A 14744-nucleotide genomic window follows, 5' to 3' on the forward strand; every position below is an offset into this window, starting at 1 on the left:
CAAAATGGAGAGGAAAATGGGCGAACGAAAATGTTTACACTTTTTTTGCCTATACTGAAACAACCCAAACAGATGCGGCCCACTGTTGGGAATATATAGGCGTTAATGAACAAAACAAAAAGCATTCCTACAATTTAAGTCATGACGAGTGAACCTGCGACATATTATATTTTCATTGTATTTTGTTTGTGCTGAGATTTATCAGCCGGAATTCACTCCAATATATTGCACGCGTCCTTTTTCAGTGTGCCGTTATACGTGGTTAACGTGCTTGTCTGGTGGGACACGCTTTTGGTTTAGTACCTTACGAAGCAGCAGGGGCGCAATACATGCCGAAAAAATTCGCGATATCGTAAACCATGCGTTTGCTTTGCTAAGATCGAGATCTTTGGTCCAGATAGGGTCACAAAAGCCAGACTCATGCCCCATTGTGTCATTGGCACTTGATGGCTGGCCTCAGTCTCCTTAAAAAATGCTACAATAAGTTTAGGTAGGAAGTTAACATTACAAAGGTTATGAACTTGGGCGGAAAGTATAGTTTCAACGTTGTGAATTTTCAGGTTTGGCAGATTCTGATAAAACAGTGTCCCACCTGGCACCCTATTGCGTCGCTATATGGTGTATGCAGTGAAACGAATCTCGCTGAATCTCATTTGTCTCTATGTTAACATCATCTGAATAGGTCTTATTATACTGGTTGTAAACAAACATGTAACGGCGGATTCAAAGCGATAATCTGCTGTTATGACGAAGTTACAAGAACGGCAATATCGATTATCGTCTAAAACTTCGAGGCGGCATTCAATCAATGGGTATTGACATGAAAAACCGAGGTGACAAGTGATGATCGGGAAGAATGGGTGTATTCGTAACATTCGTGACATTTAAACATGCAGACTAAGATGGCCCTGCGCTTATAAGGCAACCGTGGATATACACGGCCGATTTATGATTTGAGCAAACCCTTTTTTGCTTTTTTCCACATATTTGCTTTCGCCATTTGACTAAGAAATGCGCGCGGACGCGTACGTCTTCCTTTAGCCAGAACAGATCTCGAAAAATAAATCACTGGCACTAGATACTGATTCGGAATTTTGCTTGCAAAAAATCATGAAAATCTGTGTCCCGACCCGAGAGGTGATGCGCACAACAATTGGACAATTAATTTGTTTATAGGATTGCACTATTACTTTAGCATAGTAGTCTATTAGGCGCTGTAAAAAAACGAGCATCTGAGATAATTCGAATTAGCAGCGTGAAGATTACTCAGTAGCCTCAGAGCGCTGGGGAGGTTTTTACTTTTTCATACATCGGCTTGTTTCCGCAAACCAACTTATACATACTGAGAATTCGTTTATTCGCCTTCGGGCATTGGCACCGAATTTGGCTGAAGAGGTTTTTCCTTCACGCAGCTTCTATTTGTTAGCTCTTTTTTGACTACGATAAGACGCCTATATGCTAAGAAACCATGGAAGAACCCATTCTGTCACCGGTCTTCTGCAGTTTGCACTCGCCCAACATATCGGTCTTCCATAAGCGAAACTTTCACCGACTGCGCTATAGTCGCATAAGCTCGAATGGCCAGGTCGTTCCACACTAAAAAAATTACTATAACGTGTATATCGAGGCATGTTTGCCTGGCAGCGTCCTTACTGTTAATACAAGTTTCTGAATCTAAATTAGTTCATTCAAGCTGAGATAGAAGAAAAAGCGAACTAAGAACTGCCCTTTTAATCCATTCCTTCGCTTCACCGTCCCTCACGGAATGCCCAGTCCAGTCAGAGAGTATCCCTCTCAATGATATTCCTATTACTATTATATTATATATAGCAGTTATGATCATAACAACTACACGCATTGATATTCTGACATTATTTTTACTATTTCAGCGGTACGTACACCACTTCCGTCATTACTATCATTACAATATAGAGATGTATTATTGCTATGTTATTTTACGGTCGATGACGTTTAGAGACGACGTACCGAACGTGGTAACAAATTAGCGTGCACGCAATTACTTCTATCATCATCGATACCTAACGTTAACCGATTGACTAATTAACTATTCTATTTAGATATAGTTCGGGTGCGTGAACACCGAAGCTGTTCTATGACGAACACAATTGTTATTATTAACTGCTATAGTATTCCCTGTATAATTATCGTTAGACTATAGCATATACTGAAAGGTCGCTGGCATATGTGGTGGTCCTTTTCCGCCTAATACGCTCTGTATGGCGACACCGTGTCGATTTGTCCCACCCAGCTGCACTCACCGGCGGTATCACCCCTTTTTAGCACGATCTGTATAAAATTCACTCTGTTATTTTAAGGATAGAAATGGTGGCGTTTGCGAACTCCTAGAAAGAAGTGGACTTTCGAGTGAGGGAAGTTTAGAAAATCGAATTTCTCATTTAAAAATTTATAACCTATTAGAAGTAACGAGCAAAAGAAGTTCTTGACCTTTCTGCCACTTCTATTATTAGCAGGCAGATGGAATAGAAAATCGGCGCGCATGCCATGTCACAAGGTTATAAAACGATCAAGCAGAGAATGAGACGCGAGCGAGCGACCGACCGATCGACCACAGTGAGGGTCGATTACAGAGCGCGCACAAAAGCATGGTTGAGCGTTCACTGTGAAAACTACTGTTCCCTCATAAGATAACCCAGCCGAGGGTGTGGTATTAGATTTTTAATTAGGTTCAGTAAAAAATTTCTGTCGACTTTTGTTTCACTTACAACGCTACCGTTCAACCTTGGCGTTTTTTAATCAACCTTTCATATCACTATGACTTCGTACGCGTGGCTGCATCATTTCCTTTGAGATTTTATACAATCAGATGACTATCGGTACTATTTTTATCATTGTTATTATGTATCGCGTTGAATTCTCAAATACCCTACGAAAGCATCAAATATAATTATTGTCACTTTTTTATAGAAACATATATTGCTAGTTTTATTGTTGTTATTATATGATAATGATTAATTTTGCATAAGTCGGAGTAGCATACACAGCATCATAAAGAAGAGACATACATCCGCAACGTGTTGAAGCAGAGCTGCTTCGACCCCACTGTTTCGCCTGTGCAATTTTCTGTGGCACCCAGTCCTAGCGGTCTCATATTTTTGTTGAGATACATCAACGGCGACCACATCTATACTCTTATTATCTCCTGTTTCTCATAAGATAATAACAAATCATTAGCGACTAGCACAAACAACCCTATAACAATGTCACAACATACAAACTACAGTAATGTAATGAAGAGCGATATATTTGTACACACACACACACACACATGTACAAACACGTTATTAATGACAATCATAGCGATAGTAGCAACCAACGACCAGGGCAACGAAGACAAAGCTGGGAAAAAGTATCTTCCGTACCACCAATATGTCACATTGTCGTTCTGAACGTGCAATTTTATTTGCAATGATAATCCACTGAACTAATATCAGCATAGATATAATAACGTTATTATTATTATCATCATTCTGATTATTATACAAAAGATAATGAACGCAAAAACCGTGCGGTGACTTCTCCATATATGATGTGTATGCTTGCTGAAAAATGGATTCTTTTTACAGGTACCGTCAATATATTGAAGCGAGTGGTCCATAGAGTAGTGTACGAAGTAGAGATAAAGTACTGAACTAATGTGATCAAAGGCAAACGTTCCATCGTGTAATTATGTGATTTATATTCTCGTGGACCAAGAGCGGCTTATGACGCCGAAGGTGTGACAACACCAGGCGAAAGGTCGGCAACGTACAAAAAAAAAACCCAAACACGAAACCTCGAATTATATTACTGCTATTATTGTTAGCATCATTGTTACTTCATCTAAACAGACGTATATTATTCGTATTGGTGCACAACAGCATATTGGAGTAGTCATTTTTCGGTTAGGGGTATCTTTACTACCTATTCATTTTCTATTGTACTTTATTCTATAAGGCGTTAGGCTTATATATCATCCGGTTATGAAAATAAAGTATCTATTTATTTCTCTAATCTGCTGTATTCTTTTGTCTAGAGTAGAACAATACTGGAAAAGCCAATCGTCTGAGAAAAGCTGACGCTGGTGGGTGTGGACAAATAGTCCAGCATTGAACATCGTACTGATAAACTGCTTTTCTTTCAGAAGACAGTGTCGGCAGTCCTGTTGGTCCCGTGTCGGGTCGTCAGAAATCAATATCGAACAGCCGCATGTCAAATACATCCAGGCTGGCCTGACTGGCAGAACATGCATTTGTAATATACCAAGAATGCGATAAAAGTTACTTCGTGTCACTCTGCTGTGTTGAATGAGAGAGCTCGGTAGACTGACTACAAAACACAAACGTTCCAACGTAGAGGCGATCGTAGCTTTCAAAAATCCACATTTCTAGTTCAAACTTCATATGTGTATCTAACTTCTCTAACATGTCGTCGTCGTCGTCGTGTTACAAACTAGCAGAGAAACAAATCTGCAATTTGTGCTATATTATTATATATTTCATTAGAACTGAAGCATATTAACACCCGTTTATATCTCGCCCTGGCCGAATTTTCCTTTTAGGAGTCCGGAAAGTATCATCAAGCAAAAGCATGGAGCTCGACCTTATCGTTCCTGATGTGGAACCGAACAACAATACGAGCAAGGACACGAAATGCCCCAGCCCTACGAGCTTGGTCACGACGAAGATCGTCGGTAGCAGTAGTGCCACTGCTCATTGTGCGAACTCCGCCAGCGTAAAAGTTGGCAACATGTTGACAGTCAACTCCTCACCTTCGATGAGTCCCGCGGCTGTTGCGGCTGGAAGTCAGTGTTCCGTTGTCAACGTGACTAGCCGCGGCCTCGTGCCGTCAATGATGATTCGGCCAGTCGTAACCTTGGCTCCGTCAAGCACCGGTAACGCTCTCATGCTCCCGCAATTTGTCCCGATTCGCCCAACGTCACATACGAGACAGACAAACTTGCAGTTGCCCACAGTGCAGGTAACACCGTCTGTACAGATGCAGGCTGTTCCAACGAACTCAAAAACACTAACGCTTTTGCCTAAAACACATGTCGTGCAATCAACGTCGACCAGTGGTTTGCCGCTACCGGTTGTCAACGTGCAGATCACAGGGTCACAACACCAACAAACTCAGCAGCAGCAGACGGTACAGCATCCACATCAGGCTCAGATGACGTCTTCGGCTCATCAGGGAACCCATCCTGCGGTAACTGTCGTGAAACTTCCGCCGGGAACGGACATCGAAGCGCTGACGACGACGGCGGCGGCGAGCTCCGTTAGCCAGAGTAGCGGCAGTGATTCGAGAGGAAAGGCCGGACAGTTTTGGCAGTACGTCTGCGGGGACTGTCCATATTCAACGAGTGACTACAAACTCTACAAAAGGCACCGGTCCGCAGCGCACGATACCAGTAACATGCAGACAAAGGTAGGCAACCAATGCAACCGCTCGAATAGGCGTCAACAGGTTATGTTTTGGGATACGCGTGTTAGCCTTGACCAGTCAGCTGGCTTGTCCATCATTTCTGTATAGATGATGTTACACGTTTTCTAACGAATCTCCATAGCATAGCTTTGTTTGCTCAACAGACTGAGGTTAAGGCTTCACTTAATGCGCTTATGTCATTTCATCTTTCCAAAATATGAGAAGGTGTGCCATATCTGCAATAAGGGCTTCCTAGACCTGGACAATCATCTCAAGGTGCACGAAAATGGACGTAAGCACGTCTGTGACGTATGCGACCTCGGCTTCCATTCCCCGATCGAGCTCGAGAACCATGCCTCGCGAAAGCACCAGGGTCGGCAATTTCTCAAATGCGGATACTGCGATGTCTCTGTCGTCAAGGAAGACATATCCCAGCATCTTAACACGTGCGAGCTTTTCCGCAAGCAACAGCAACATCAGTCTACGAAGTGACCACACGACGGCGTAGGTTCAACAGAAAACTGGGCTCTGTGACAGTAATGCAAAGAAACACAAAGACGCAACTTTGTTAATCAATGCAACAAAGCGCAGGACACAATAGGGACAACTGCTACAACGACCGTTGACCTACTGATCTAAGCCAACAAAATGATAAGAACTTCGTTTTAAAAAAAAAAAAAAAAGACTGAATGATTAATAAAGCCAACAGCGATTGCGCTGCAACGAAGTTTTGCAACAAATGTGATTTACGGTATACTGCAACCCAATCGTACTTTGTTTGACCTGAAATGACATGCCCTGTGTTGACATTATGACAAAATTTTAAGGCGCAAATAATATTGCATTATATAATGGGTTTGATTAAACAGCGGACTAAAAGCACTGTGCCTGATTCGGATACCACACGAAGAATAAAGGCTTGCGGTTCATCACTCTCACCCCACTCGATGAATATACACCATAATGAACCATCGCGAACGTCGGTCGGTAGAGAGAGAGAGAGAGAGAGAGAGAGAGTATTGATATATATATATCAATACTCGGCTAACATATAAAACCCGCCCACGCTCCACTATTTGACTCGATTGTGTATTGCGAGTATTTTCGATTAAATAAGTGAAATTCAATTCATCGTCAATTTATGGAAAAAATTGTGGGTGGGGAACTTATTTTTAGCTGCCGCATGATAACTGAATGTTAAATTCCGGCTAGCCAGTTTTGCACGCCGTTCGTTCCTGACCTCAGCTGACGTATATACTGGGTCAGATTAGATAAATCAGCAGAATGTTCGTTGTGCTAGCGAAATCAGCGCATCTACCGCATAGTCTCACAGCCCCGATAGCGAAGGAAATTCTTTAAAATCGATTTTGAAAAACATAATTATTATGATAACTTTTGAAACGTTTCTGTACAATGAAACGCGGAAAAATCACATTAAAGGAGCGATTTACATGAGAGTCCTAGGTGGATATGAGGACACTATGGTGGCAACACCAGCCCACTATTATTACAGTGCAAAGGGCTTTCATTATTAGGAGTAGTATTGATAATTCTATAATATACAGAAACTACACAATTGACGATACTTCAATGATATAATAAATGCGGTGTTTTTATTGTAAGTACACTGATATGTATTATCGAATCTATATATATATATACACATACGTATATATCATGTCGTCAGCTAAAACATGTTGTTTTAGCGTGCATTCTGGATGAGTCAGCAATCGCGTGAGTGGGTCGTGTTAATACAAGTAGAAAGCCGTACTTTTGGGGGCAATTGAACTCTGTCAGACGTCGGTTATTGGGTACTGCGACAATTGGGTGTGCTCCTTACATCCTCCGATGAGAAGTTCCTGCAACTTTCCTCTCACAGATCCCGTCTTTGTATAATAGGCGAATTTGACAATTGTTCAAACAGATAGAGCTCTCATTGCGAATTTGATAATCGTAGTGGTTGTTCTAAGTAATTAGTGTGCATTTGGCGTGATGTTCGTTTTATGACCCAGACCCAGATTCGGAAAACGAGACCGACGAGGATTATACGAACGTTGTTGGGTATCACTTGTGAAGGTATTTGCAATTTCTAAATTTTCCGTGTCTTGAATTTTTCCAATGCAATACTGCCAAGAGGGGTTTTCCTAGCGTTCGATTGAAGCGTCAATTTGTTGCAAAGCCGGTTTAGCCGTTAATGTGATTACAGTGATTTGAAATGAACAAGTATCGGTATCGAGTTTGTGGTATTCTTGTCTTCGCGAAACGAGAGAAGTAAGTGTATTTATTGCAAACTAATAAAATATGATCTAGCCTAATTTTGTAGAACGCTCACGGTGCTGATTACTGTAGATGGGTAGGAAGGGCCCTACGCCATTGTAAGAATCTTGTTTATGTACAACGATGTGGACTCGGTTTTGATTGATGCTTGTTGTATATGTACCGAAGATGCTGAAATGATAGTAGATGTCGACTTGGCTGTTTCTGGACGCGATACGTTAAGCATAACGAGAGTACGTAACCGTCACAAAGTTTAACTCAGCATTACCATAAGGGAATATTCATTTTGTGTATATTAAAGGCACGCGCATAATCAGCATTCTCCATTTGTCCGCCCGAACGATTGGACGAGTGCTAATATCTTATTTTTTGACTAAAGAGGTTGGAGGAAACGGGAAGGAAGTCTCTCCGAAGAAATGATTTAAACGAGATGGGTCAATGTTGACTAACTGATAAGCGAATCTTGGCCCTGTAAGACTAGATAGCCGAGTTGAATCGCTAGCGTCCCAGTCCCGTGTTTTACCTATTGTGGATCCATGAACTACCATGGTTTTTGTTTATATAGTAATATATTTATGAAAAAATGAATAGTGTGTACATCTTAACTCGAGTACAAAGATAGTGCTGTGTTAGATGCGCGGAAACGTTACGCTCTATCGTCAAGAGCAAGCGGCCTCAAATGAATTGTCATACGAAATCAAAATATGTACGAGACTATATGAGCTTGTGACGAAGTTTTAACAGGGAGATGAAAAACATCTCGCCCTTCGGGACGACACGAACAAAGACTACACTCAACTTTGAAGAAAGCTAAATACAGCCAACATGTGGACGAGGGTTTGACACTGTACGTGTGTGGGTTTTCAACGATATCTATACATATCCCGACCATAATAATTAACGGAATACATATATATATATATATATATATATATATATATATATATATATATCCATGTTTTCATCACATCTGTATATCATTACGGCAAATACATACAAATATTCATTAAGTGCAGTAGAATCGTTAATACTATTATGGATATAAATATGTAATTTCAATATTATCGCTTACTGGTTCACCCATACGTGTTTTTACTGACCAGGCGGTGCAAATTAACTGCAATGTATGCCTTGTAGCGAAATTGCCCGCTCCTCGAAGAATGCGCTCTATCGTCAAGATGGTGAAGTTTCCTATAGGCCCTCACTCAACGCTGAAATGATTAGGATTGTTTACCAAACAAACTTCGACTTCGGTGAGGAAGGTGCTTTCGTGAACAGGAGACCTTATCGTCTGTTTCGTTGGTCCATTTTACCTTGTCCTCTCATTGTGCTACCTTTCATTATAACGTTCAATTCATAATAATTATCGCGATAATGATGATATTCACATTATTTTTTATATACATATATATAATATACGTATACATATACAACAGAATGTAACATACATGACAATCCAATGTGTTTGCAACTATAAAGAAAAACAGTTTATGAATGAGCCAATGTTTCGTTCTTCTTTTTAATAACTAAATCCTGAAGCGATAGATTAAGATAGAGCGTGGACATCGTACTCACAGAGGGCGTTTCTTACAGATTTATACCTGTCTACAGAAGTAATGTTGACCAGCTGGATCCCCTATCGATGCCTGGCGGGTCTGATGAGCCTGTTGGACTGCGGAACCAATCACCGAGGAATTCAATCGGACAGCATGTATTGCTTTCAATAAAAGCTGCTCGTGTTCTGATGAAGCTTATAGACCTTTTAGCAGATATTATTCAGCCATAGTAAAATCAACTGCAGTAGAAGTATTATCACGTTTATTGGTAACATATTCTATCTGAGCAGGTTTCTTCGCGACGAGGCTGTCGTGTGGCCCTTTAGGGCATCGTACAGCAACTGCTACACAACAAGAACAGTTTCGAATTGTAAGCACATTGCCCTCCGCATTGGCGCCATGACTTCATCAATGCCAGTCACATCTTTACTAAGACCCACAACGATTGCCTCACAGCTAACGGAAACCGTGCTTTTACGGCTGCCCAAGAACTGCAGCTGCATCAATAGCAACCAGAAAAAAGTTGGTCTGTGAAACCGATCTCAATTGATTTAACAGAGGACACCGATAGGGAAACGTTTGCCCGTGAAAATGAAATCGAAAATCGAATGGGAAAACTTCCTAGAAGACGAATCTCTTAGTCCTTTATAGCCGTAGCGGGCTATCTTGCGCCCGGCTGCCCCTCCTTCACAACGGCCATGAACACCGACCCTGCGCATTATACTTTAACGCCCACCAACATCTCAGATGGCCTTGCGAACCGATACGTATACCGCACCATCAACTACATTCTGCGATAGCTCAGTGCTCATTTTAATCGACACCTTACACTAGTACCTTACCTAATACGAAGATCTGTAACGCGAACGATAATTTAGTGGTAGGCAAATCGAACAAGCAATCAATAGAATTAGCGAACGCTCCTGCAGCTGCTGCGTCGGTTCCTGGAAGCTACATATCAATAGGTTATTTCGATCAAAACTCAGAATGCGTCTGCGAGTTTGATCACGAGCGTGCCGCAGTTCCAACTGCCCTTTCGCTGCTGCTATCGCTGGTTTGCCCTGGCCAGTCTCTTGGCCGCACCGTACACCGCGGCCGGCCCTTACTCCGTTGTTCGGGTCATGCCCCGTCTTCGTTGCCGATATTATCAGGTTCATCCTTCGGTGAGACAAGCTCAACGAGTAGCATCTCGAATGAAGTGGCCACTTTGTCACGAAATGACGCCGGCCAACTGGAGAAAGTCTAGCGGGGCCATAGGCGGCAACCGAAGTCGGCAATTAGAACCAGCTTTTGGGACCCGGCTGTGTGTCGCTTCCAAGCGGGTCTTTGTGCTCGTACGTTTAAACCATCAGCGCTAAAAAAATAAAATCTAATAGATGCCAAGAAATCTGTTGTATACGATTTTCGGTGAGAAGTACGCTAGAGCTTGTACGTAACCAAATGAAGAGGGGCGCTCCGTAGTGTTTCACCCCCATTTGTATATAGGAAAAATAAGCTAATTTTCTAAAGCATTCAGTGATGGGATGACGCGTAATTACGGACTCTACACGCACATGAGACATAATCAGCGCGTAATGTAAATAATTATTGTCGCGTAAAAGTTTAAAGAGGCAGAGAAACTTCACAGTTATTCGCTTGTAAAATCTTACAATTTTGTGTTGATGCGTTGTTGAGCGTTGCTTACTTGTTCAATGTATCAATTCACTCGATCTTAGGCAAATCCATACCTTACCTTCAGTATTGCCATATAATAGCCATATAATTCCAAGTACCATCGTATGGTATAGTAATATTTTTCTTTAAATATTCTTCTTCTGAGACCTTACACTGTTAGCTTTGTACAAGTACGGCACCAATGTGATTATTAGTTACTGCAAAAAAGATGCCTGTATCTTTTTTTTTTTTTTTTTTCATAATCCTCTAGAAATGGCCGAACTCAATTTCTCTGCAGAGTTGACATTGGCTTCTGGACTTGGACGTGTCTGTTCTGTGCACCTAGTTAATGAAAAGATTTTTTCCATTTTATTATAGAAATTTCGAATATCCTTATACCAAAAACTTCTCGATGTGGTTGCCCCATTTTCAAACCCGAAAGGTAATGCGGGTTCTGTTTATCGATTGACTTTGACAGCAACAACAACAACGACTATCGTTCATTACGAAAATAGCAATCTAAGATATGTATAAACGTACCCAAAAAAATATGCGGACGAACGGAATGATATAAGGTGTAACTTAGCCGTGCTCGTTATTGAACGAAGTTTTTTCAACAATATCATGTTACGTAATAATGAAGGGAAACTTCGTCGTGTATATCTAAGAATGATTTATAGATGCATAGCTATGTTAGAAGTGATGAAGATAGAAGTTGCTGATATGCTCGTAAAGGAAGCTCTAAACCAGTCAGGAACAGTGATTTTGTGAGTTATATATGGGCAAATGGTTCCTATCCACAGTAGAATCACCTTGATTGATTCCACTAAGTGTCTTCCACTAAGTGCTGAAAATCCGGTATGATCCAAAAGGTATTTCTCGGCAACGCCGTATATACTAAGGCCTGAGATATTACAGTAGTACAATGTACAACTACAGTAATAGTAATAATAATCATTGTTATTATTATGTAACAATCTAACTAACATACGTTGTATGTTACAAAAGCCACCTTTGGAATATTGTTTGCGGTGGTATCGCAGACGGTATCTAAATCAACCCTATACAAAACTAACGTTTCAATCTGACTCCGAATATATGAATATGCCGAAAAAGAACAGCAAAATAACTTCGTAAACCATGACTGCCGTGAACAAGGTTACAGTTAGTTTTGTGTGTTTAGGTATCGAAGAGGACCAGAGGAACTTGTATATTTCCGTATTCTGACGGATGAAACCGGAATCATGGACCACGATCTTGACGTGCTCGCCAGCACTTCAATTGATTTAAGCCGAGCACGAAACATTCATACAGCCTTTGCTGCCGCAACTTATAAAAGAGCGAGAACGAAATCAAAAAGCAGTTTATGAAAGGCCAGAACTTCCTCGGACACCAGCCGCTGGATACGCTCGCGCTTATTACTCTCAGGCTACACAGGACAAATCGAGCAGCTACATCGGAAACTTGATGAGCCTCGTCATAAAAGAGAACCCCCTAAATTCCTAAAAAAAATTGAACTAGTATTTATATATCAGTCCTTATAGGCCGCCTACTGAAGGCGAACCGATTCGAATCCTGTAGTATCGCATGCCATCGTAAATCTGCCGACTTCGCCCGCACGGTCCACTAGTCAAACTACGTACAACGATATCTAAGTATGCCAATTGGGAGATCTTGTATCACAAATCTCTATTGTAGGCAAAATGTTTACGCTTCATTCTGGAGACGATGACAACCTCTTGATCCTCCGTTATTATGGATCGATTAAATCTGAAATGATACTAACGCACAGGTCGGGATACTTTCAAACACGCACTCTTTTTAAGCATCGCTATCGAATTGCCTCGTAGGGTGTAAGTACAATCTAATTTTTTCTAAAAAGGGATTTTTACAGAAGTCATACACAGGTTGCAAGTTACCTATAAACTAACACGTGTTTTTTTTACAGGTTTAGTTTACAAAAACCTTTGTGAGGAGCCATCAGACGATCTGGCCTAATTTCAAACCTGAGCGCTAGCTGAGCTTTAACGACAACTTATAATAAATGGTTAAGTTTATTAAGAAATAACTAAAAACGTGTTCGTTGAAATAAATGGTCGATGTAAGGAATTTAGATGGTTATTAATCCACTGTTTTCACCTTTGCCATGTGACTTTTGTTGAGTTCTGATGAACATAGGCCTTCACTAGGAATCTAACCCTGGAAGAAAAGACATGTTGGATACCGTTCATTCCTAACCTTCACGCTGTGTGTCTAGGTGCTGATGCCGCCCAGAGAAGCTTATCTAATATAGATGGGTCGAGCAGTTCGGCGAGGGAAAATCGCTTTATGCCAGCAAATTGTCAGACATTGGCCTCTGCTGTGCTCAATTGGGCCACAGGAGAGTGCACTGAAAAAGCTGAATCTAGTAATCCCCAAACAAAGTGGGAATTAACAAAAGGTTCTTGTTCCCGCTCTATGAGCACACGTAAGCAGGGATTGTCAATAGGTACCGGCCAATCGACTAATGTCCGCGGCTCAGAATGCATCGTCCAAGAGTATGTCAATTGTGAAGAGGCGGTACTCTCGGAGCCCCAACAACAAGAGGATCAATGCGAATTTTTGCCAGACCTAATGTCTGTAGATAGCAGCATTTTTAGCTCTCCTCAATGCGACCAGACAATGCCAACGATAAGCACTACCGGCGAAGAACTCTACGAAATACCTATAATGTCGTCGGTCAAATGTGAACCCGCAAGCCCATCGTTTGAATCGACGACACAGATGAAAAGGCGTCGATTGATGCCGACTCTTGTATCCCACCTTCAAATGCCGTACGCAAAAAAACCAGCGCCCTCTTCTATTCTAACCAGTTCCAGTCCGATTATCCTTAATACGACGACGGCTACTACATCTACTAATTTTCTTTCGTATGTAAATGGACGATTTCGAGAGACTCCGTCTGTTGATGTTTCGACTTCGTCTTCACCGTCACCGGCATCAGCTCTATTGCCAGCAACATCAAATATCTCGTCAGACACTTTTCCCAGTAATAGCGCAATTGTAGGCGGCAGGCTACTTCGCGCGCGTAGAAACGCTCCGGCGTCAGTTGGAAGTTTGTTAGCATTATCATCATCATTTTCGTCGTCGTCGTCGTCGCTCGAATTAATGCATGCTGTCACAACCCTTAACAAACAGGATCGTGAAGACTCTGACGAATCGACTACCGACGCAGTTAGCAATTCTTCGTCAGCAAAGACTTCACGTCAACAACAACGACCACAACAACAGCAGCAGCAGCAGCAAACCCCGCCTGCAGCCTCCCCAGTCAACGAGTTGCAACCAGCTTCGGCTGCCAGCCACTCGTCTCGATACAATTCGGCGGAGCGTTTTGCAAACCTGAAACGAAGTTTGAAATTGACGTCGCCCGCCAGATTCGTCTGTAGCAGATGCAAGATCAACCTGTCTGGTCGTAGTGAATGGGCTAAGCACCTCGAATCCCATAGAAAGTGACGTATATACACATATTTAATTCTGTACAAATCCTATAACCCAAGTATAGGCAAAAAAATATGAATGCAGAGTCTGAATGATCTTTTGAGTGTGACCGCAAACTATGACCTACGCCGAGTGTCTAGCTTCCCGTCACTAAGGCCAGTGAGACTGTCGTAAGTGGTCAGAGGTATCACGTGTATCATAAGGTGTTCGAGAAAATGTCGTAGGACAAACAACCGTAATATTCAAATATTTGTCTCATTTAAAAGAATAATATTAAACAATGCATTGTCCAAACTTCAATAAAGGAGCCTGAACATGTACCTTCTACAAGTAGAAACG

The 14744-nt window shown here is 41.7% G+C and overlaps 3 protein-coding genes across 4 annotated transcripts in view; all 3 read left to right on the plus strand.

The window, feature by feature from the left end:
* The window catches only part of LOC111258676 (uncharacterized), a 28865-nt gene that overhangs the window by 2101 nt on the left and 12020 nt on the right, over positions 1-14744 (plus strand). Inside the window, exon 2 of the mRNA XM_086967559.1 lies at positions 9566-9801. Coding sequence (XP_086823685.1) covers positions 9566-9801 — 236 coding nt within the window. The remainder of the gene's footprint in view (positions 1-9565; positions 9802-14744) is intronic.
* LOC147753741 (uncharacterized) lies at positions 4563-9217 on the plus strand. The gene is made up of 2 exons (XM_086967556.1): positions 4563-5445; positions 5668-9217. The coding sequence occupies exons 1-2, from the start codon at positions 4609-4611 to the stop codon at positions 5932-5934; spliced, it is 1104 nt and encodes a 367-aa protein (XP_086823682.1). The 5' UTR covers positions 4563-4608; the 3' UTR covers positions 5935-9217.
* On the plus strand, positions 9292-14742 carry LOC111258681 (uncharacterized). Of its 2 annotated transcripts, none has more exons than XM_022830142.2 (2): positions 9292-12975; positions 13186-14742. In XM_022830142.2, the coding sequence occupies exon 2, from the start codon at positions 13257-13259 to the stop codon at positions 14418-14420; it is 1164 nt and encodes a 387-aa protein (XP_022685877.1). In that variant the 5' UTR covers positions 9292-12975; positions 13186-13256; the 3' UTR covers positions 14421-14742. The 2 variants fall into 2 exon arrangements, with proteins under 2 accessions (XP_022685877.1, XP_022685878.1); XM_022830143.2 differs by having other exon boundaries at positions 9292-12781; positions 12877-14742.

Source organism: Varroa jacobsoni, unplaced genomic scaffold, assembly GCF_002532875.2.
Source record: "Varroa jacobsoni isolate VJ856 unplaced genomic scaffold, vjacob_1.0 scaffold_254, whole genome shotgun sequence".
NCBI lineage: Eukaryota > Metazoa > Arthropoda > Arachnida > Mesostigmata > Varroidae > Varroa > Varroa jacobsoni.